The sequence below is a fragment of the Pterocles gutturalis genome, unplaced genomic scaffold (assembly GCF_000699245.1).
Source record: "Pterocles gutturalis isolate BGI_N339 unplaced genomic scaffold, ASM69924v1 scaffold19678, whole genome shotgun sequence".
NCBI lineage: Eukaryota > Metazoa > Chordata > Aves > Pterocliformes > Pteroclidae > Pterocles > Pterocles gutturalis.
In genome coordinates, this window is record NW_010120950.1 from 73,773 (window position 1) to 98,789 (window position 25,017).

Below are 25,017 nucleotides of genomic sequence, written 5' to 3' on the forward strand. Positions count from 1 at the left end.
AGAAGGTAAACTCTTCTGCATTTCCTTTATCTTTGGTAATTCCACACAACAATCGTTTCTCCTAAATTCTGACAGTTTCCTCAAGTATTTCTGAAGACAGCACCCTTTAAAAACCAGAATATACTTCAGTATAAAAATTACAAACTGTATCCATAGCTAAGTCTTTAGTTAAGAAGTTTTGATATTATCTCTATTATTTATTCTTCAAAGGAGAATAGTAATTAGAAAAGTTCTGCAAATTTGCACTAATGAAGTAGGAAAATCTACTATGAAGTACTGAATTTTATTAATTACCATGTAAGAAAATAAATACAAAATGTTAAAAATTTAAGTATATCTATCCCCTTCTTTTTATGATTTCATAGTCGTTTATTTAAAATTACTTACAGGCTATTCCTAAGCCTGTCTTTATATCAACTTGAGCTGAGAATTGTAATTTCACCACAAATTTGAACTTTTATCAATGAATTTCTATTCCACAAACACTGAAAAACAGAAACCACTTAAATATGCAGTAAAATTGAATACTAAAAAAAAAATCAAATAGGGAACAGGGAGAATAAAAAGTAGATACAAATAAGACAGTGTTAGAGAGAGGGGAAAAAAAAAATTAAGAGCAATCACACCATACCTGATTGGCACCACTTACACCAAGGTAAGATTTCAGATACTCATTCAGTCCTGATGCACAGGCTCAGGAGTAATATTCTCCCAAAATATGGATACATTAACGGCACAGGAGAAACAAACGGTGGTGCCAAGGAAGGGGCAGCACTACACTAGTTTTCACAGCCTGCTCCATGCTGCAGCAGATGAATGCTGGTCCAGCCCAAGCAGCATCGAGGTTTTTTAAGCGACTAATGATCTCAAACAGTCTCTCTTTGGTCCAGGACTGCTCGAGTCAAGTCACTGCAGAGCCATCTCTTATTCCCTACTATGTCTTCAGTGTCACAGCTGCCCGGATGAGCAGGGCTGCGAGCGAAGGGTGCTGCTGTGCCCCTGGGGAATGAACCCCTGCCGCCTGTCCCACGCAGTGTGACACTGGCACAGAGGGCAGCCATAAAGATTGAACCTGGAGAGCAAAACATGGTTCATAGACTGAAACGAATTCATCATCTGTCCAACGAAACTGAGATGCATGCAGTGGAGTTCAAAACCCCAAAATGCCATCGAAACGATGCGAGATCTTCCTGCAGGCCACTCCTACTGACTCTTAGCAGAAGCAGGGCAGAGTGCTGGGATCTGAGTGTGACCCACAGGACACGGAGATTAGGGGATTTATCAACACAAAATTGGTGATGTCTCATTCCAACTGCAAATTCACATCAATATCTTGTCTGATTTTTGATCTTTATCAATTGCACTTGAAGGAAAACCCCAAGTCCTTTTTCGTTTACATCCTTCTTCCCTCCCCTACAACCAGCATCTTTTCTTGCTGTCCTCAAGAAATCTCTCTAAAGCCAGTGGAAAAAAAAGGATGCTGTTAAAACTGGCCTCAGTACAGTACGTGTTAGCACCATTATATGAAATAATTGCTCCTTGGGAGATTCTAGACAGTCAATTAACCCCCAATTCACGACTCAAGTGGCAGAGCAGACACTCAGTGAATAAAGGGTAGGGGTTCAATTCTCAATTAGGATGAAATTTTTTCTTTAATAGTTTAATCTTGTGGTCAATTAAATCCCCTAGCGTCCTATTAATTATTATATGAATTCCAGGCAACCTCTAATCTAAAGGTTAGTTATGGTGGACTGCAAGTGGACCAGAGGCCTGGACTTAAATTTTGCAAAGCTGAAAGCCTATTCTACCTAAAGGGGAAGAATATTCTCTTTAGAAAAAAAGACAAGGAAATGTCTTTACATTGTGCATTCCTAACCTGGGAAACTTTAAATGTCTCCTGTACTTTTATGCCAGAGACAAGATTGCAATTATGTCGTACATCATCAGAACCCAGTTTACTGCTGCACCACCTATTCATCTCACTAGTTATACTAAAAAAGGATTTCTAAGCAGACTTTTAAGGATTAATATTATCTCCAATTGCTGAGCTTTCTTTCCTATATTGTTGGGCATAGCAGCTTACTTTTCCATCTGTTAGACATATAGCGACTATCAGTTTGTGAAGTACTTTCTTGGTGCTCTTTTTGCTAGAATAAAGTCCTGGATTTCCTCAGGGAAGCAAAGGACATATGCTGATGCTCTATGGTTTCTGAGTTGCTTGCAGAGATGAATTCTTGGCCAGCTTTCTGTTGAGTAGGTGCTGGAATCATATAAAACGGCAACTTGCACAAATAAAAAGTAAAATGGTGAGCTGCCCGGCCAAATCAGTGATCTTTTTGCAACTAATTATTTTTTCTCGCTCAAAATGAAGACAGTTTGTCTTTGAAAAGACTGTCTATCATTAAAAAAGAAAAGTATTGAAAGTTTTTGAAACAACTATAACAGATGTCATAGCAGTTGAAAGTACAATTAGAAAGCACAACGCCGCAGAAATAAAACTTCAAACAAAAGCAGAAAGAGTTCTTTGTGCGCATCAATAATTTAGAATGATTTAAGAACTGTTTTATAGATGCAAGTGGAGCTCTTTCTGTCTATATATAAATTGAATGTGGTCTTTACAGGCAAACAAGAAGGGGATACAATCCTTTTAAATTATTTTTAGGATAATTGTTTCCACAACAAACATCATTATTTATCAGTTCTGAACATAAGCCAACTGCTAACATTTGAAATGCACAAATCTTGGCACACAACACAGAAAATGGTAATCTCTCCCCTTTTCAAAACCAGTTTTGCATTTATTTTACCCATTTGTCAAGTTCTTATCTCAAAGCCCATGCAGTGTTACCTATTTCTATCAGAAATCATTATATTTTATTTCTAATCACCTTCCCATAGCTCATTTGGTAACTCAGGAAAGGAAACACTTATTGCTACCAGATGCTGCTACCTTCCTGCTCGCTCCCGTATTACTATAAATTGATTCGACAGCCTGGCAAACAGGGTTTAATATGTATTATTTTGCCTTTTGTATTTCTTCTGTTACAATCTTTCTTTTTAGACAAACTGTCTCATTTTAGTGATGAACAAGTTCTAAATCTCTGCTCCAGCTCCTGATCAGCCAGGATGTGTCCATATTCCACAGGGCAGTGCTGTACAATAAGACCCGAGGTAGCTGCCTGCTCCAAGCAGTTTTCTTGCACATTAACCCTCCAGGAGAGCCCTGGAGCACTGTGCGCAGCCGGGCTGCACTGACACTTCCCTTGCTAGCGGGAATTTTTTTAGGGTTCCCGGTGCATTGCAGCACAACCAGCGAGCCCATGTCCCTGCAGGCTGAGACCTGAACTGGCCAGATCACCTTCTCTGATCCTACTGAACGCACAGGTGTGAAGGTATGGGCCAAATCTTGGCAAAAGACACAAGGCTTTTTTTGCTTTATCATATTTTTTAAGAGGGAGCTGGAATAGCCCATGGAAGAGGCTGAAGAGGCTGCTCTGCACCTGATGGTATCTTTTTTTCTATACGTCTTCACCTTTATTTCCGTATGTAAACTTTATTAAGGAGTAAATAACGCACAGATGTGAAGGTATGGGCCAAATCTTGGCAAGAGACACAAGGCTTTTTTTGCTTTATCATTTTTTAAGAGGGAGCTGGAATAGCCCATGGAAGAGGCTGAAGAGGCTGCTCTGCACCTGATGGTATCTTTTTTTCTATACGTCTTCACCTTTATTTCCGTATGTAAACTTTATTAAGGAGTAAATGATCTGTTCTGCACTTGAAACTAACCATGCTGTTTTTCTGGGTTCCCTTTTATTCTGGGGTAAATACCCTGCATACTACAATGGGATTTTGATGGATAAACAGTTTCATGTATAGAGAGAAAAGATTTTTCCTTTTCAGATGGGAAGGAAGATACAGGAATAAATGAGGTTTCTTGAGGCTGTAAACTTTCTTGAGAGGAAATGGGAAAAAGATGTTTTAGTAGAGATATAGAAGAGAAACCTGTTCCTCCACAACTTCCACTTACAGGTCTGAACATCAGACAAGTCCCAGTGAAGGTTACCCGAACACAGGAGGGGAGGCCCCAGCCCACTGCTCTGCACAAGCCACCACGCGCCGCCTTTGAGACAGAGGCTAGGGAAAGTACAAACTGCAAACTTGGAGACCTCAGCCACCCAGCACCAAAGTTTATTAACCCACATCTTTGCAGGTTAGCCCTCATTGCTGAAGAACCCCACAACAATTCTGTCCTTTAGCTACAACTATTACAGAATGACAACCATACTGGTTAGATAGGCGGGACCACTTCGCTTCAGCATTTTATGTGATTGATGATATGAGCCAGTTGTGGAAAATTCAAACTCCAGCCTGATGCATCATATATTGAACATATCCTATATAGGCAGTGATGATTACAAAAAACTAATCCTAAAATATGGTACTGAAAAATTATCTTATATAATAGAGAGAACTCTTACTACGAATAAGACTATAATCCAGAAGTGCCTGACTTTCTTCTACCGAGATTGCAACATGTGTGAGAGAGGTCAGTAATGAATGATCTTGAAACAGTAAATCTATCTCTCAGGAACTCGTCGAATAGCTTTCAAATATTGGTGTGTTGTTTTTTTTTTTAATATCAAAAGCTTCATACAAAGAAACAAAGGGATTATGGCACGACTGAATTATTATTATTACTGTTGTTGATTTTACAAAAATATACTGCTTTCCTTAAAATACACAAGTTAAAGAAAATTCAGTATATATAAATATACTCTCTCTTTACAGAGTAATTTCAAGATCTCCTTTCCATCTAAATTCCTTCTGCCTGTAATGCCGGAGGCTATATGACAATAATGTCAAAAGTCAAACAGCAGCTCTGGTGACTCCTCCTTTAATAGGTGAATTTCTCCACACTTTTGCCTGGAGGGCACCTTCATTATGATCACTTTCTAGATTTTAAAACAACAACAAAAAAAGACAGCAATAATAAATACAGGCCAATCTCCTAATTGACAGCATCTAAAATGTCTCCAAAGGTTACAGACGTATAAATAACATGTTATTTTCTGAGCAATTCGTATTTTCTGACCTCTGTGAGTAGACACATGTACACACACATATTCCATTTTCTGCTCCAGCTCAGCATCGACCAGAGATGCTCCAACCTCCAACATATTCTACATCAGAAAGGCATCTTCTGCTACACCCGAAGAGGCACTCTGCTGAACTGTCATTAAAAACTTTACAGTTCTGTTTCCCGTCACTGACAACACTCACACAAATAAGCCACAGGATACATCAGCAAATCCACAGCAGCCAAGTCTAGCTACCGAATATTGCACAGCAGTCCAGGTGACAGATAAAATAGATTCAAAACCATACAATGTTTTATAGATTATAACATCTCAAAATACACCTGGAAGCAGAGTTTTATTTATTAAACTACTTGTTATAGCCTGTCATATTCTGTCAACTAGAAGAAAAATCTCCTTTGGAAACTACTGTCACATTGACTACAAAATAAAAGAAGACAATAAAACAGCAGGTATTTCCAGAGCAACATGTAACGGCCAAGCATGACCAAAGAAGTGTGCCTGGGGAATTCTGTACTGGAATAATCCCTGTGTTTCTCGCTTTGTACTCACTGGCCTTGAATTTCAGACTTCTAATGGTTAAACAGGTTAACGCAGAAGTGAGCCTGTGTATATGCCATACAACCTTTGGGGAAAGCTACGCATTTTTAACAGTTCTTATGAACACGATTAAGCATTACATGTACATCATAAATGAACAACACTTCAAAATGACTTAGGAGTCCAACTGCTACTTTCAAAAGTGGCTCCATCACTTAAGAGCTGATTTTCACAGTTATTCAGCAAACTACAGTTATGGAAATAGGAGCGATGCCTCAAGAACTCTCAGAACTCTGATCCTTCAACTAAAGCTACAAAGGCGCTTCGTGTCCTAATGCTGGCCGCTGAGGCATTGATGAGACATTTGAGAACGACCAACAGCCAACCTCACAGCTGCCTTTAGCCCTCTAAATTTATGCCCAAGGTCCCTTTGGCTGTGAAGAATTCTTCAATAAGAATAATTAAAAGAACATCACAACATGAATACTGAATTTATTCAAAAGTGCAGGGAGTTTTACAACAAAAATTCAAAATTGGCCATTTTTCTTCAAAATAAAGTGCTTGTTTAAAAATAGTTGAAATTATATTGATTGCTTACTGTTGTGACCTCCCACTCTTTCAGGTACAGTGCTTAATTTCCAAAGTACAGCTGATAATATGAAAAAACTACTAACAGAACTGTCCCTCCCCAGAAATAAATATGGTTACAATAAACAAATACCTAACACAGTAAATAGTGCTGTAGTGGTGCCCTCTGCCCCAACAACTGAACATAAACTCTGATTTCCTTGGAATGACTGCCTCAGCTGGCTGTGGTCTGGACCTCCTTCTGTTCTGCAGCCCCAGTGGCTCTGGGTTCAGTATACGGGTCGCATCAGCTCTGCTAACAAGACCTCATGTAACATTATTGATGTAATTCAATGCAACAGCTGAAATATTAGGAAGAACACATTCTGCTTTCATGACCACCTATCTATTTCAAGAGGAGAATCTTTTTCCACTTCCAATCTGAGGTTAGTTCACCACCTTCTATTCTACTCTAGAAAGGCTCTTTGACAGCAGGAGCATGTGTTGCTGTTGCAATCAAAATCGCAACTGGTCCTCTCTGTTCTTGACTGAAACAAAGGTTCTGGAGCCAGGGCCACAGCTGTGACTGTGTCACTCAATAATATTTCACCGATACGTAACATCCGTCTGTGGGCTACACTACAAACTCCACAGCCTAGCTCACTGTCACTAACTCTTAGAAAAGAAACCTATATTTTATGAAGTGCAGCTTCTACGAATTTCTTGAAGGTCTTCCTCAGACACAAATATTGTAAAATTTTCAAAATCAACAATTTTTGCTATGGATCTAAGTTTTTTTCACTTACTCTGGCTTAAATCAAATGCATGAAGTATGCTCAAAACATCTTTTCTTACCCCAGACACCTGCACCGAAAGCAGAAATTGCTGGCTTCTGAGTAGTTTCTTTGTGAAGAAGTGTTTGATGTCCTGCTTGTCTTGGTTGTCCTTATGGTTTTTTGAGTAACAAATACTGTCTGTACAAACAAAGTTCCAAGCAGCGACAGTCTAAAACTTACTGGCGGAGTTCAAACAGAGAAGAACCTATTCTTTCCTTACACGTTTGCACGGTTGCACCCTTGGGCACACAAATGCCCAAACCCAGTTCCTCAGGAGCAGGTTTGGTGCTCGCGGCTGGCTCAGAGCAGAGGCAGGGGAGGCTGAACCCTGTCAGTGCGTTCGCGGAGATCTCCAGGATTCATGAGATAACATGAGAAATCCACCCAGCGACCTTCCAGCATGCATACTTTTGAGATCTTACTGCTTCTAATAAGGACTGAAGGCAAACTTATCAAATAACTCATAGACACTAAGCATGTCACCAACTGCAGTCTTCAGGTTAATGACTTTGCATCGAAGGTATTGCAAACCAGAGAATCCAGAGGGTCTCTTGTAATACAAGTGCTAACTCTACGATTCCTGGGCTGAATCCAAAAGCTTTCTTAGGTCACTGGGTGCCAATCAGCAATTTTTCTCCCCTTTTTATGCCTTTCAAATCTGATATAGCTCAATAAGATGGACCTTCCCAAAACTCAATTCACAGTACTGAAGAAAAGTAGAAATGGTAAACTCTGAAGAGACAGCCTGACTTTGGAGAGCAGCTACCTTATTTCCTTCCTATTTTGTTCTTATTTGCCCATTTTATTCCACGGACTTACATGAATACCCTACTAAAAAATTTGGTCCAAAGTCTTTTCAGTAAAGAAAATTTCATTATTTCAGCATGTTTATACAGACTCATAATTTGCAGTGTTTAGACAGCAATAAAGTCACTGAAATCTAATAAATAAAACATATTAATAAATTATATATCAATGTAAGAAGCTGTCTTGGTCCATCTGCCAAGATAATGATGAAGCACGTATTTTACTCTTCTGAAAAAATGCATTCTTAAAAATGACTCTGCAAATAAAGACCTAATATAAACTTCATGTAAAAGATGAGACCTTGGAACACTCCATTAATGCCTCTTGCATAACTGCCCTTGTATTTATAAAGGCTTGCGCAATGGTTAAACACACAATCGTAGCGATGAGTCTGGACACTTTAAAAATGGAAGCTCTGTCATTGCTTTCTACTTACATATATTGTGAATCTAAGTGTTAATAAGAGTTTGCCTTAGTTTCGTGGGTTTCAGGGGGGGTTTTTTTGGATTGATTGACTGATGAAAGATCACATCTACTCTTAGGCCACCATTTTAACAGTTGTCAGTTCACTTGCAAGTTAAATTTAACAACAGCAAAAAAAAACCTGTGGAAAAAGCCTTTACCCAGAATAGAGCACTGTGCCTCTTATCTTTCAGTATTCTCAGAGGACAGAAAATGTAAAAATATCTCTGAATTTTCCATTCGCGCTGCGCATGTCACTTAAGGTTTTTGGAAACAGAAACCCTTGCAACCTTTAAACCCATGTACGATTGCATCCGCCGCTTATGAAATGACCCCTGGCTAGTATACACACTTAGATACCAAAAGGAACGTGACTTCACTTCCAATTTGTGGAGTTTTTCATGTATCTCAAGAGGAGATTCATGAAGAAATTTGCTTTTTTCTCCTCACCATATCTTTAACGTGCAAGTATCGATACGTCAAAGCAACAGCATGGGGAACATTTGAAGTGTTGGCACCTATCGTACACTTTGTATACACGCCGCGTGGTACAGCTTCCTACTCTTACTTCTCTCTCTTACTCCCTGCACTCTCCATCTGGATGCTTTCAGACAAATTGCTGGAAAAGTCCTCTCCCTGGAGGACACCCCCGGCACCGGGCCCGTTGCTGTTTCAGGTGTTCTGCACCTGCTCGTTCTCTGCCCCTCACATCGGGAGTAACCCAGTCCTCTGGCAATGATTAATTTAAACAGCATAAAACCTCTTTTCCGCTAATGAAATACGATAAATAAATGCAGTTGTTCTTTCATTACCCTAGTCTCTGGCCATCTGAAAATATTTCACTCAGATGACAGCAATGACGCAAAATTCCCATTTCCTTGAAGTAATAAAGGGAAAGGTGTTCTGTAATGAAACGAGAAGACACAGGTGCCAGATGCCTGGTTCTGGAGACTACCGTCTGCTGGAAACATGAGACATAGCCCCTGAGTCCAGACTTGTGCTCAGAAGATGCCGAGCACTGGGCTAAAGCAGGGCAGCATCATCACCGAGCAGCGCGGGGAAATTCAGAGCAAATCACTTTCTCAACAAACACAATCTTTATTTCTACCCAAAGACTGACTGACCAATGACTCAGTCTGAAGACACTGCTCATTTATGACATGTTCCTAGGGATTTTGCCTCTGGTTCACACAAGGTGGAGTGCACTGCAGACATCACGGAAATTCCCACTGATTTCTGTGGCTAGAGTTGGGATAGTGCCTTTGATGACTCCATCCTATATGCAGAGTTTGAAATATTTGTTGTCAGATACAGTCAAACAGAATAATCATACCAGCGTTTAAACCCGACGGGAAGGCATGGCCAAACTCTCTTCTGGCTCGTTTAGCCCTCCTAATGCCAGCGTTCACACCGAGGTTTCTATAAAGCCTGTATGGGGCTGTGTCAACCACAATCCTTTCCCATACAAGAGAGATTTTTTTCAAAGATACATACTGAAGCAGATGACTTTATAATTTAGTTTCTGTGAGCAGTTGTGCAGGTAAAACGTAACTGCTGAAAACCAGACAGAGCGAGTAAGCAAAATTAGGAAGAACTTGTGTTTATGTTTCTGTAAACATATGGGGCTATGTTCTGTGGGGGAATTTTCTAACTCCATTTCCTTTCTCTAGCTATTTCAAAATAAAGTACATATTAACTCTTCATATGGTTTTCACTTACACCCTGATATGGACACGCAGGCAAAGTGCCTGCGCACCATAATGGTTAAAGACGTTTGACAAAAATACAAGAACGTATTTTGTATAAAAAAATAAAACTGCAGACCTATAAAGATGTTTGACTTTGTTGTCCTCTAATGTTAAGCCTGACCATACATCCTAAAAACATGATGAAAGGATGCAGAGTAATTGAGATTTAATGGCATTTCTCCTTCAAAAAGCTTAAGGTATGGAGGTATGGTCTGTAAGTGGACTCTAAAGCCTCTGCACCAAGACAGCCACTAATTCTCTAAATTCTGCCCCACCAACATATGCAAACAGCTCAACATTATTGGAACAACCTCATATTAACTGTCTTTTAAAGAGAAACTGTTAAGCTATATTCTCTTCAGCCCTTATTACCTTGAAATTACTTTGATGAGAACAACGTGGCACATTTTTGTCTGGTGCTGAGATCACTTAAAATGGGACATGGAAAACAAAACCTGTGTATCCTGAGGGATATCACAGTATTTGCCTACAATAATTACAATAACTTTGATTGGGTTTTATGCTAAAATTTCACATAAGTAGTACTTCTAAGTTTTAGTTACTTAATTTTCATTTGTTGGTGTCTTAATTGCTACAGAGTGCTCAGATTTGCAAAGTTATATCAAAGTGTATAACACAAAAACATGTTCAATATATGCCTTCAATAATTTCTTTGTTGTTTGAAAACTTCCAACTTACAGCAAAGCTGGCATTTTACGGCCTGCAGAGCTATAAATCATTTTTAAAATCATGATGATATTACTCAAAACAGATGTGAAAACATATGTTTGCCACGGTTGTATAAACCGCTTACTTGTCATACTTAATAAATGTTGATACTTTTATTTTAACTACATTCCTTCTTAATAACTTTGAAAAGCTTTTCCATGGTAAATATATTTTTGCCTTGGTAAAAGTAACGGCAGGTTTTGAAAAGCAAAGCTTGTTCTGTGTACCAATTACACGGGTATTTTTTGCTGAGCAACCCAGCACAGATCCCACTCTCCAGCGACTGTCCGCATTTGACTGTGACAAACATTCTACATATCTGAGGTGCACCAGAGCCCAAAATAATTATTCAGAAGAGAATAATAATAGCGTTAGAATAAGGAATCTCTATGGGAGTGAGACAAATCACAGAGGAATACCAACACTCATACGGAGTGGCAGAAAGGCGCAGCACACACAGGCTGGGGATGTTCCCAAGCAGAGTCCTGGCTCTGTCCCACTGGTGTCACCCATTATAGGGTGCTTGTATCCTAGAAAACAGAGATTCCTACAGGAACTGTCATATAGGTCTGGCACACTACCCAATGCAAAATCAGGTTGGAATTGTTAGATAGACAATGTTGGTGCCTTTAAAATCTCAGCATTTGTCCCATTATAATGTCATCAAAAAGTTTCAGTTCTGGACCTGTGAGATTACTTGAAAATTCCATCTTTACTTGACAAAAAGAAATAATTTCTCATTCTCATGTTTTCAGAGAAAAGCTTAACCTGTGCAGACAAAGTAAAAAAACAGAAACATTATTCCATCTTTAAAATAATTATTTAAAATGTCTCATGATTTTGAAGCACTTTTTTCTGAGGCAGGAGAGCCTCTGAACACTAAGTTCATCCTAAAAAAAACCCTGTAAGTGCATGCAGAATGACACATATAATACACATTTCCAAGTATATAATCAATTGAAGAAAGATAATACTATGCAAAAATGTAGACCAGGAAATGAATAAACCTATACAACTTTAATCTTAAGGTGAATTACGGTACACAACATGTTAGCATCAGTTCTTTGGGATTTTGTGCAAGTTACAAGGAACATTCAATATTGGATCACAGGAGCCTAGGAATTGGCTTCACAGGTCGTAGGGTTTAAATGATTTTTATGCTTTTTGGGAATTCTGAATTGCCTTTTCTGATTCTTAAACTGTACCTTCCTTCATCCGTCCTGAGTGACAGGACTGCTGCTACCAATAACTGCATGATTTGCATCTTTGAACCCCACAGGACATTGAATTGTTCCTCTGAAAAATGACTAAACATGTGGCAAGAAACCATCATAGTTCAACAAAATTAAAATCAGCTACACCTTCAGATTTAGATTAAATGCTCACCTATGTAGTTACTGCAGAATGTAATTTTTTAATTAGGAATGAAGGTATGGTTGATAACTCTTTGGCCTCTGGTGTTGGTCCATAAACGCCAACAGGAGTCAAGAGGGAAGGATTTAAGCATGATGATCCAGACAGAAAATTATCTCAGAATGGCATAGAAGTGCTCTTTTGGGGTTCATGAGGAAAGTGCTTAAATGCCTGGAGAAACCAGTGAATAGAAAACAGCTTCTTCTCCTTTCAAGAGGAGAGAGAGTTGAGTACAAAAACATAAAACACAAGAAGGAAGTTTCAGGCTCTTCCTACCCATAATGGGATCAGTTACAAATGCCTAAGGAATAGAGCCGATCATACAAAATCATGAATCTGCTCAAATGATTTTATATAGCTCTGGAACCACGGGGCACATGGAGCCTCCAAATTCTCTTGAGTAGCTCATAAAATTTCCTATACCTGCTTTCTTTGTCTCCTCAGAAAATACATTAAAAACAGAGAGCACAATCACTTGCGCATGCCTGTAAGGTGTATGAGTTTGTCTGATTTTTACAGATAACCTAAAATCACCTCAAACTATAAATCAGTTTGTGTTTCATTTATCATAAAATATTCACATTTACAGTAAAGATGTGTAAGCACGTTTAGCTTATGTTCTCTCTTCTTTTGGTCACTTCCTTCTCTTCACATCCTTTTCACTCTGAAACTTTAATATCTCCCTCAGCATATGCCTTTGCAGTATTTTTCCAGTATTCACTTACCTTCAGCTTTCTTTTACTTCTTTAACTATACCCCATCTTCTTTTTTTTTGCGGCACTCACTTTGAACGGTGCTTTCCATATGTACTGCCAGAATAAACCTCTCGCCAACTAATATGATTTATTTTTTTGTTATATTTGCAAGGAAACAAGACAGCTCTTCTTCCTCCATGTGCAGCCACAAATGCCACATGCTCTCTGTCACTCCGACATTTCCCCAGGGCTCACCTGCATCCGCCAACATATTCACTGTCTCCAGCACCCAAAAATCACTGTGGGAAGAACCAGGCAGAGAAGGCACTTCCCTGCCTACAGGACAATCACCACAGGCCAAACGTCACTCCTTCCCTTGCTGCCTCTCATTTGCAACATAATGTAATATTATTAGACACAAAAAATGACTTATTGCCCTCACCTACATACCAGCAGTAGTCTGTACGCACATCCACCGGAGGCAAAGAAACAATACCATGTGTCTAATCAAATATTTGCTGGGAGCTTCATAAATAATTGAGTCAAAAAGCAAAATATTAGCCCCACACTATACAAACAGGGAGAAGCCAAGATCTGATTTGTTTACACTTGCTAAGAAGAACGCCATGTAATTCACTGGATACATCATTCATCGCAATCAGGCACTTAGCGCTCTTAAATTTATAATATTATGTCATTGCATATGCAGAATACTAGAAAAAGGAATAAAACACATAACAAGGGTAATTAAATGCCTGAGATGGAAAACAGTCTGTAATTTTACCTTTCTCCTTTTGTATTTTTTTTAGGCTGGTCCCAGTTTCTTGATCAATGAGTTCTCCTTCCCTGCTGTTGGTCAGCATAGCTAAAAAATCAGAGAACACTGCTAGTAAAAAAGTGTCAGAAAAGAGGAAAAGACTACATTATGTTTCCTCTTGTCAATATTTTGGTATTTTAGCATTTATTTATACTATATAAGTTCTAAAGCAATTGATCATTTTTATTGTCCATAATCAACTATTTCCCTGTCCCAGTTCAGCACTTAGAGCCAAGTACAATATGCAGCAAAAGCAAATTTGCTCAAGTTGATTAAATGAAAATTCCAAGACAGAACCCAAATTACCACTAACATAAATGTGATTTCTTATGATATGTTCAAATTAACTAATTAAAAAAGTACTTCACAGTAATCCCTTTCAGGAAAAAAAAATGAAGGAATTAAGTATTAGTAATTTTCTGTAAAGCAGCAAGCTTAATAAAAAATACAGACAGACAGATAACAACCCAAATTGATATATGACAAACAAAAAGCCGATATGCTGCAGTGTTGAAAGAAATTCTTTACTTAACACCTGCAAGATCAGTGAGAGGTGTTAAGCTTATGATTTCAGGGTGCCTATTTTCTTTGTTCTTATTTGATTAAAACATTTCCTTCTCTGCAGTTAACCAACTGCAGAATTTAAAGTTATTCCAATGAGGACACGTTAAAAAGTTCATCGCCATATTTTAGGGAAAGCAAATATGTATTTCTATTCATATAGATAGAAAGTATCTATACATATCTTCACAACAGTAAGCATTAGATTTCAACACAGAAAAATATTTGTTTCAACATAAATAAAACCTATTTTCCTTTAGAAAACTTTCAACACCATTTCTGGAGCCCAGAGCTTGCAGTGGGTGCTACTACTATTAATAAAACAAGCTGCAGTAGCTTTAAAAAGCTACAGTGAGGACAAAAGTCCCTTTTCCACTGTTGCTGTAGGAAGCCACATTTCTTGTCCTGTATATTTTTAGCCCTACTTTCCATATGACAAAGCTGAGGGGAATCTCTTTGCTAGTCTCTGCCCTGTGTGTGCGTTTGTTTAGGTTGTTCAGGTTCTGTTGACTAGTTGGTGTTGAGCCAACTGCGCTACACAGCATCACGGTGCTGCTGCAGGGACCAGAGCCAAAACTGCAAAATCTCATCAAGCAGCTGAGGAGGTATTTGATGGGAGTGAAGTCTGCACTGACTGACACGGACTGCACTGTTTTTGTAGTCTAAACCTAGCTCAGCAAGGCCCGCATGGGCTCCAGTCTCTGTGAAAACAACAGTGTTGACATATCCTGACGCGAAGAGATGTTAATTGACTTGCCCTAGATCCCTCTTGGAAGCACCAAGAATAGGATCTCAACTTCCTCTAGACTGAATTAGCATTTCAAACACAAGGTCGATAACGCGCGGGCTGGGAAAGCTGGTGGAGAGGCCAAAAAAATCCAAAAGCCCTCAGCCTCGTGGTGATGAGGGAATGCGTCGGCATGAGGACGTTTTTGGAACAGAAAAGTCATCATATAATCTGTGAACTTCCTGACATAAATACGAAGATAAAGATATCTTGCTGTTTTTCAATTCCAGGTGCCTTCAGTGGCACTTTCTTACTCCAGCATGCAAGAGAAGTTGGCTGCACCAGCAAAGGGGCGATATGTTCTGTGCATGGTTGGCTACAGAATGGCACAGAATCAGTCCGAGGGGTGGGCTCTGCACAGTGATGAACGTAATTAAAAAAAAAAGATCTACTGATGAACTTTCTGGGTTTTTTAGCGAGTGCTTTCCTGAGTTTCTCAGCAAATAAATATCTGCCTCAACAAACTTCTAAAGTTCTTGAGGTCGGTAACTGCAAAGGGGCGTGAGGCTGCAGAGCACTAACCAATTCTGTCCGGTGTGTTGTCCAACTGGGACGGCGAGCTGGACACGCTGCTGCTCTGATGGGAGGACGCGTGGCTCCCAGGCCGCTGGCTGTCTTCTAGAGACGGAGCTGGAGAAGGGCTGTCTTGAATCCTTTCCTTGAAACAGAAAGAAAACAAGGTCTGGGCAATTTGATTCATGAACTTCACTGAAGTTCAAGGAAAAAATGAAGTTGGCTAAAATAGCAATAACAAATGTTCTTTCCGAGATAAATAATGAACAGAATTCACATCGAAAGAGCAGTATAGTCATCTATAGGCAAAAGGAGTATAACCTTCTGCTTGCAATGGATCTGGGCATAGCTTGTCATCCTTTAGGTCATGACATAGCACTTTCCACCTTTTTTTTTTTTTTTGTTAACTTTTTATTTTCTAACTTTTTCACATATAGCAACATAAAGAATGTTCCTTCATGTTGTTCTCACAAACTTCTTTCAATCTACAGATAGTAAAACTGACATATATGAGTCACATTTCAAATAAATAATTCAGGTTTGGAGTTGCCCTCATCCCTGGCAATCAGCTGTTCCCTGTGAAAACTCAGAACTGAAATTTTACTTTCTTTTTTTAAAAAGGGAGATCCTCTTGCCCCCACCTCACTAAAAAGCACTATTACAGTGTAATCTGGGGAAGCTGTCTCAAAGGAATGTTGCAATTTTTCTGCCTTTCTAACCTATTCTCAAAGATTTTTCATTAGGAATATGCAATCTGGCTACTTGGTGGCAATTTACCATGTGCTTTTGAAAATAAACTCCATAGCATCTCAACTTCTTCTGCAGTTTTTGCTAGACAGCAACCTAAATCAATAATACAGTTTTAAGAAGCGAATGGGAGATTCTAACAGCTATTCCATTATAAATAGGTGCCACAATGGCTTCTGTTCATAACTGATCACGACAATAACAATGGCAGTAAGATCGATGTTTTCAGAATATTCTGTTACTCATTAAGACCATCTCTCTAAACAACACTCATTTTCATAGGTACAGATACATTGGAGAATAATGCATGGGGAACACGAGACAGGGTCCTCTTGTTAGCAAGGGGTGGCAATTCCCTATTCCAATCACACCCGCTAAAAACGTAACATTGGATGTGTTTTAACAGGATGGTTATTGTACGTTAAGTAACAACCGAGCGTCCAAAGCATGTAACAGATGTGTATCTATTACATAGCTGTTAATCCTCGATGGATCTGTTTTCACCAATTATGTGTTATTTAATGAACACACAATAACGAATAAATCTTAAAGGGAGACTTTTAATTGCAGTATTTTTGAATGCTAATTAAAAATGTTTATTAAGTTTTAACAGATATGAATCTATTATGTTGGGTCTCAAGTCTTTAAAGTTTTTAATATTGGATGGTTTTAAACAAACAAATTTTCAAATCCTGGTGGGGAAAAAAGTCAAAGTCACTGATCCCAAAGTCTCCTGCATCATCATCTTCTCAGTCTCCAAGAGTCATTTTAGAGGTTGCTAAGATGAGTGGAAGAATAAAAGACAGTTGTGACTTACTCTGTGGATGGGCTGCTTATTAGGTTACTTTTAAAAGAATTTTTATTCTTAACCCAAGAAGTATTCTCCTAAATAAGTGATGAATCGTTGTCCTGGTTTTGGCAGGACACGACAGAAACCACGACAATCATATACATGCAATCCTGAGCTTCTAAATACTATATGTCTTTTACCTTTATGTAAATAATAGCTCCCAAATAGGTTACTGCTGACACGCTACAACTCTGACTGTAATTCTATTTGCCTGGATTTCAGTTTGAACCATCCTCTTTGGCACTATTTCCTCTCTCTTTACCACATGGAGTAGTGGATTTACAATTAAGATATCATTTTGAAATGATTAATTTTACAGAAGAGTACATAGTCAAAGTAAATTTCATTGTCTATTGCAACCATGAAAATGAATAGCCAAGGAGAGGACACGCCAACTGTTCTGCAAAAAAAACTATGAACAAATATGACTATGAATTAACACTTAGATATCACACAAACAGCCATATATGTCATCTTAAATGGGAGTTATTTGAGTAATTCAAAAGCTGATGATTTGGAAAAGCAAAGTATTTGAGCTCCTTCTGGTAACTGCATTTCCCATTGTCTCTTGCTATAAAATAATCTCTGCCTCAAGTGATTTGCCTTCAAACTCAGGGTCTTGGTTTGAAATGTTCAGGCAGAAATAAAAGCGTCAAATAATAATGTCATTCTTAATCAGTTTCTAAGAGAATTAGTTGATTATGTCATCTAATGTCTTACCAGCTACAAAAATTTACATGCACAGGGAAGATACACTTTCCCCTATAGGCAAGAACAGAGCTGAAATTTTCTCTGTATCATATGGACTACGAACGAGGATGGAGTACCATCACCTAAGACCGCATATGGATTGAGAAATTGTCTATTTCTAAACGTTTGTGTGGAAATGCAATGCTGAACTTCCCCTACTAGAATGAATAACACTACGAACAGAGTCTTTTTTCGCAAGTAAACAGATCCATTTTTCAGTCCTGTAATCAGTATGCATCTATTTAGCTACTTAACAGCAATGTGCTCTGGTTCATTAGGTAGCTACTGTTGTGTCTCAGCCTAGTTAAAATTTCACAGCAAGTTAATCTATTTTATTACAAATGAGAACACAAGTGATAATGTCCTCTCCATTTTCCAAACACAGGGTTAACAGTATTTGTAAAAAAATCAATGAGGGCATTTAAATAGCAAAATTGCAAATCTGAAACCTTAACATTTTTTTAGACATTGATGGTTTCGTTTTATTTATCATCTATGTATTTTACAACCTTGTTACTTCTCATATTTTTTTTTTTCCTCTTGAAAAATAGCTCAGTTCCCACCGGCACACTGCTGTGCAGCCTGCTTCTACAGTAGATACACTCACAGTAATAGAGAAACATTTCTAAATAAAGTCATATTTTCTCCATTTGTATTTCTTCCTATTTCATAAATTTGCAAGATTCCTATTCCAGGTTATAATGTAATGAATTATATACACAAAATTTACAGATTGTGAGAATTTTATGAAAAATGAAAACATTTCTCAAGATCTCACCTATTTATCTAACCATAGCACCTACTTTGTCTTATCTTTTCTCTTCCCTTTACAGAGCTGTAACATAAATTCTCAAAAAAGACATTTGCAGTATTTAATCCTTTTGAAGGGTAATATATTTCTGTCTCACTAAAGATCAGTGCCTTGCTTTGTCTCAGAAAATGTAGCTACAAGGCTTGACATTGTTAATTTTGGTTGTGATTTAAGTTAACAGCACTGAAGTCATCAACTCATCCAATTTCCAGATACATCCTTGATTTCACCTCAGTATCCCTTTTCTATCCCCTATGAGGTAGTGTTCCACACAGATAATATGAAACACTACATAACAGTCGCATCCACACTAGTTTTATTTGAAATATATATGAACAGCTTACCTATTTTTGACATAATCATCTTGACCTTAATTCCTTACCTCTGATTTTTTTATAGTATTGATCTTTATTTTGTATCAAGAGTTTAGAGAAATGATGCTGCTGGATTTTCCTTTATTTTTCTTGATTCTTAGTTCTAATGTAGCTGTAATTACTCTTCCAAATGTTAGTCTATTAATGAGTTCCTAGAGGATTTAATGGCATTTCACTGCTGACAAGCAGGTTTTTGGAAGTTTGTCTGAGTCCTGGATATTTTCTTCAGACATTTATCTTGATATTTCATATTTAATTGAGGTGCTGCTCCTGTACACTGCAGGGCTCTGCAGTGGCAGGAGAGCTGGAATTCACCAGAACTCGCTGATGAAATGGAGGAGAAGGAAAAATGGGGATTCCACTGTCTTTAGGTCTAGACTAGAATTTTCAACTACTGTAAGAAAGATTTTGAGCTGATAACCATCTAGCCAAAACTACCACAATTTCATGCCTGTGATATCACTGCTCCTAGCTCCCTGGCTGAATTCCATCCTCACAGGAGAGAAGAATAAGGAAAGTGAACACAGTTTCAGTTAGCAAAGAACTGAATTACTAACTTTTTTTTTTTCAGGTAATACTGAGACACCTATTTCTTTCCAATTGACCTTAGTTGACACCAATACTATCTGGATTCTAATAACAAGCATGTATTCAATAGTGTCCTAAAGTTTACAGACCTCAACTAATGCATTCTTGAGAAAAGCAATATATAATTGGCATTTAGGCTTTTCAAAGAAAGAGAATAATCCTGACACAGTAAGAAGGAGCTGTGCTAAATCTGAAATTATGCCAGACAATGGCCGACAAGAAATACGATAGCTAGAGTTACTGGTTTGGGGCAAGAGAACAGTGGTTAGGTTTCTATTTTGAATCATTTCAGTCTGGAAATAGGCACATGCAAAGACTATGGATGACTTGCTGGTCTTCTGAGCTACTTATAGTATCTCCAGTTGCTGTAAGAACTGGAGACGAACAAGGTAAACAGCTGGTCTCAAAACTCAGATAGGATCTGTGTGTCTGAAAGCCAGCTGGATCCCATTCATCTTTTGCAGTGTATTGGGAAGTCATTCACTTAAAATATGTACTTTACAACTTAAAATGCAATTATTTTTTTTTCACTGTGCACATATAGTTGTTTCAGTTGGAGTCAACCAGCAATTATTTCCCCACCAAATTTAAGAAATCATAAAAACTCTTCTACATTTACTGATTTTTAATACCAGATGTTCTCTTGCTAATTCCATTACCTTGTGACTACTTCCTATCAATCCATTAATTGCCAGCTGCTCAGCCAAACAGAAAACCCCAGCTCATCAGATGGCACTGGGAACCAGCCAAACAAGAGCTTCCTTCTTCACCATTTCTTAAATTAGCAGCCACTGTGAAAACTATGGCAACCTTCACTTGAACATTAAGATTTTACCTTCACATTCTACTTTGAATCTGAAAGTGTATTGACTAAAATTGGAAAGGACCTTGCAGCAGAAATTTTCTCCTATGAATGTTCCATCCAGTGCTGCTACTGAATGAAAGAAAGGCGCTCCCAGGACTAATGATGATAACGCTATATCCAATCTATGTTATTGCTTTATTAGTTATTAAGTACAAAAGCAAATGACTAAGCCAATACTAAAAAGATCTGAGCCAGAACTAAACGCTAGTATGTGCTTGGCCTAACAATATTCTCTTGCAAGCTTTGAAAAGATGTCCTTGCTTCTTACTGTATTTTTTTCCACTTGCAAGTTTAAAATAAGTATTCATTGCTAACAACTAGGTGTCTCGGTGTTAACAAGTAAGACATTCCTGGCATAGCAGGGAGAGGGATATGCCTCCCTTCAAAGGAGGAGAGATAAGAAGGGTACTTAATGCAATTTGCAGGGACCTGAACATCTCCCAACACAGGAGTTTTTCTGTATCAGTGAAAAGAGATACAAAACTGCACGCTCCCTTCTCCTTCCTTACAGACACAACCACGAAAATCAGCTTTGTAAGAAGCAAACTGGAACTACTCTGTCTCACAAGTTGCTCCCCTAACATATTCTAGTACCCATTTCTGCAATAAGCTGCCTGCAATGAACACGTGCTACGAAATGCAACAGAATATATCTAATAACAAGAAAAACAACATATATTTTAGGCGAGTTTTATTTTACAAATCTTGTAATATTCTGAAAACAATTCTGAATGGTTTGAATACACAGAGGGATATGAAATAAATATATTATAAATTCTGTAATGAGAAGCGTTTTTATACTGAGAAGAATTGTTTCAGAGTATTCTGAGATGGCCACATTTTTCTGGCTGTCAGGTAAATATTATGAATGCGAGTTGTAGAGCACACAGAAAATAGCACCTCTCAGCAATAATTACATAGCCCATCTGTATTCTCTTTAGGGAATTTAAAATCATGTCATATACATCCTTTACACATTCTTTACCAATCCCATAAAACCAGGAGAACAAGAGAACACAAAGAAGAGGAGACTGAAAAATCTCTACTGCATGTCTGGATCACACTGAACAGATCATGTTTTGTGCTGTTTATCAGCAGACCAAAACGTTCAGACGGAAGCTGTGTAGGGTTGATGTGAAGTACAAGATTTCAGTTTCCCTGCCAAAACAAACCATTGCATTGCACCTAAAAAGTGGTTTTTTTTTTCAATTACATTTTAACTTGTCTCTGGGTTTTCCAGCCGCATTCAACATGTGTGCCATTTATTCCCAATTGGACCCGGATAAGAGCAGAAATAATGGGAGAAAAGTAGGAATATAGCAAGCATGAGGGAATGACGACAGAAGAAAAATGGACAGCAGGAAACCAATTTGCAGAAATCCTCCTACTCAGGAGAAGCACATCTCTCAGTGACTCAAAAGAGGCTGTTAGAGACCCAGAGGAAAGGGAGAGAGAACGAGAAGGAGGAGAGATGGAGGGGGAGGAGTGAGACATGAGGAAGAGGAGCAAGGAAAGTGCAAAATATGTGGGGTGAAGAGAACAAGAAGCAAGGAAAACCTGGGAGAAAGGTGTAAAAGATCCTCTCAAATCTCTGAGATAATTTCTTCCCTCATTAATATCAGTACTCTTTTGATATCTAATATATCTTATTTGATACATCTTAACAGCTCCTTTATGATAAACTGTATAATATGCTGTGAATGCATATTGTAATATTAATTTGATACATAATTAGTCCTATTCATTATAGGTCCACTTTAAAATAAAGATCTTAACATTATGTAGTTATTGCTCTGTGGAGTTGACTTGTTCTATTCTTTTCTACAAAGGACCCACCCAAGCTTCACCTCTGAAGACCTCAAAATATCCCCACCAAGTAGATTTCCTGAGTTTCAGGAACAAAATTACTGAGTGACAATAAACTACACTTATTCCCTACCGTTTCTAGTCTACAAAATGATTCCAGTGTACTTCAGCTAAGGTCCACCCCAGACTGGTCCTCAAGACCAGGCTGGCAAAGGATTTTACACCGAGCCCAGTAACTGGATGGCAGAGTTCACCCAGCTGAAGAGAGCTCTGGAAAAAAAATAAAATAAAAAAAAAAGGACTAACAGGAGAGAAGATGGTGAAGTCAGCGTCAAATTTTGGTTTTGCCATATGAGACCCTCAGTTATACAGATTCTTCAGAACAGTTTGAGCAGTTTCAAATGGAGCGAGCTCTTTCAGATGCGCAGTAAATCCCTGAAAGACGGGATTTATGACAGGAGCACTGTCAGAGCCGCAGTATAGCGCTGCTAGCAGGTGCTGCTATAATCACATCAGATCATATTCTAGATGGCGAAGAAGGTTTTGTGAGCCTGGCCGTTGTGCCTGCCTAATTTATAGTGTTCCTGTCAGGAAGAAATCAAGTTTCATAGTTATGACATTTCTTTCTGGAGCACTAAATGTTAACTTTGCTGATCATGCATGTCTTGGTAGAACAGCTTATTTCGAAATGGCAAACGTGATATAAAAAGCATAATGACTTCATTCAAAACCTTTATAAAGCAGCTGATTCTCACACCTATAGAAAACAGGCCAAGTGGTATTTTAGTCATCAGAGTATGGAAATAGATACACACTCAATATATTCGATTCATTTCTTCCATTTTAAGTAATGTCCTCATGCTGGAATTACAGTTTATCTAAAACTAGTAATTTTCTGTACTTACTAAACACAGTTAAATAGTGTCATATCATAAAAGTACATGGAAAATCCTTGTTTTGTACAAGGATTTCATTGAACTGATTGTCATCCAGAGCTAGGTGATTGTGTATAAGGGAAGGAAAGGACAGAAGGAGCTTCACGCTGTCTAATAAAATCCATCTGCAGTTCCAGCACTCAGAACAAACAACAGAACGATGCAGCGTCACTCAACAGGTGAGAGTAACACAGCGAGGGATGCACACTTCACCTCTATCACATTAGCTGCTGGTGTTTTTCCTCTCATCCTGTAGAGGAAGCAACTCCCCCTAGAGTGCTGGGGAGACCTACTGTTGCTGTGGAGATACTGTGTATCCTTGAGTGCAGGTGTTGAGGAAAGAGTTGTAAACGAGTGACCAGCATCAGCAAGGGCCTGCTAAAGAGCATCCTTAAACCTAACTGCTTGCAAAAACTGTCGTTTATATTACAAAGAACTGGCATTGTTTACAAATACATATTGAATATTCATTTTGACACACTGATGGCATTTGAAATATATGCTATCAATGAAACATATCTGAAAAAGCTCATGTAGTCTACTTGGTGCTACAAATACTCCCCTGCTGTATTTAGGTAATGGTTATCTCGAGAGGTCTCTGAACAGTTAAACTTGCATTAACTAATGGGCAGTCGGACATCAGAGAGACCACACTGCCCCCGCCCAGCCAGCAGTGGTGCAGATACACTGACGATAAGGAGATGTTTTTATAGATCTTAGTCCTAAACTAGTCTCTAACTGAGGAATCCCCCCCCAAAATTTTACCAGCCTTCCAGAATCCAAGAAAATAAAATGTAAACAAAATCAAAGTATTGAGAACATTTGCCCTAACTTGGAAGTGGACTCTCAGTAGAGAAGAAAAACAACCTGAGGCACTTTTATCCAGGCAGAAGGAAGTTTAGGTGTGGCTACCAGAGACTAGACTCACCAATGTGCTTCTGATGATCTTCTCTGCTATTAACCTCTTCCAGAACTGCACTGCACCAGAGTTCCTGTTATGTTCTATACCATCTTCTTTTGAGTATAACATTAAGTTTGACTTTACACAACATTTCAGAATGGCTTTTGAGTTTCAACAGATGCAGCGCTGCTTATTCCCCTAGCCTCTGCTGTGTGTCAGTGCCTGGTTTTAATTACATTACAGATCTGTAGATAGAGCAGAGCATCTTATCTTTGTGACTGTACTCGTGGGTATTTCCTCAAACTGAAGCACTATCAGGAACAGCAGACCAGGTGTGCTACCGGCAGTATAAGCTCATTGCCTCTTAGCTATCTTCCTTAAGAAAGTCACTGTAAATGTTTTTGTTAGCCGCAAAAAGCTACTTTTCCCTAAGTCTCATAAATGACTCTTACCTTTATCACAGAGGCCCCTGCCCTGGAGAGAGGACTGTGCATCTGGGCTGCTGCAGCCATGTTCGCTATTGTATTGAGGTGGTTCATCTGGTTCATTGCCATTGCAACCGACGCGGGAGGTAGGCTGACGGGAAGCAGAGGGTGGGGCATCATCATAAACGGCAGGTCTATCCCTAAAAGAGAGCATGGGCAGGTTATATGTGTCAGTCCCTCATTTTGTAACCCAATACCTTAATTTTTAGAGTCTACATTCTACTGGAACATTGACTGTCAAACTCAATATTACTATACGTTAATAATTTTGATGTCACATAGGGAATAATTGTCTTTGTATTCCAGAAAAGGCTGTATGGCTTCTATTAGGGAA

The 25,017-nt window shown here is 38.6% G+C and overlaps 1 protein-coding gene across 1 annotated transcript in view; it reads right to left on the reverse strand.

Moving 5' to 3' along the window:
- The window catches only part of DACH2 (dachshund family transcription factor 2), a 138,351-nt gene that overhangs the window by 35,451 nt on the left and 77,883 nt on the right, over window positions 1-25,017 (reverse strand). The window contains exons 5-7 of the mRNA XM_010077088.1: window positions 24,651-24,823; window positions 15,581-15,716; window positions 13,678-13,758 (exon numbers count right to left, since the gene is read on the reverse strand). Coding sequence (XP_010075390.1) covers window positions 13,678-13,758; window positions 15,581-15,716; window positions 24,651-24,823 — 390 coding nt within the window. The remainder of the gene's footprint in view (window positions 1-13,677; window positions 13,759-15,580; window positions 15,717-24,650; window positions 24,824-25,017) is intronic.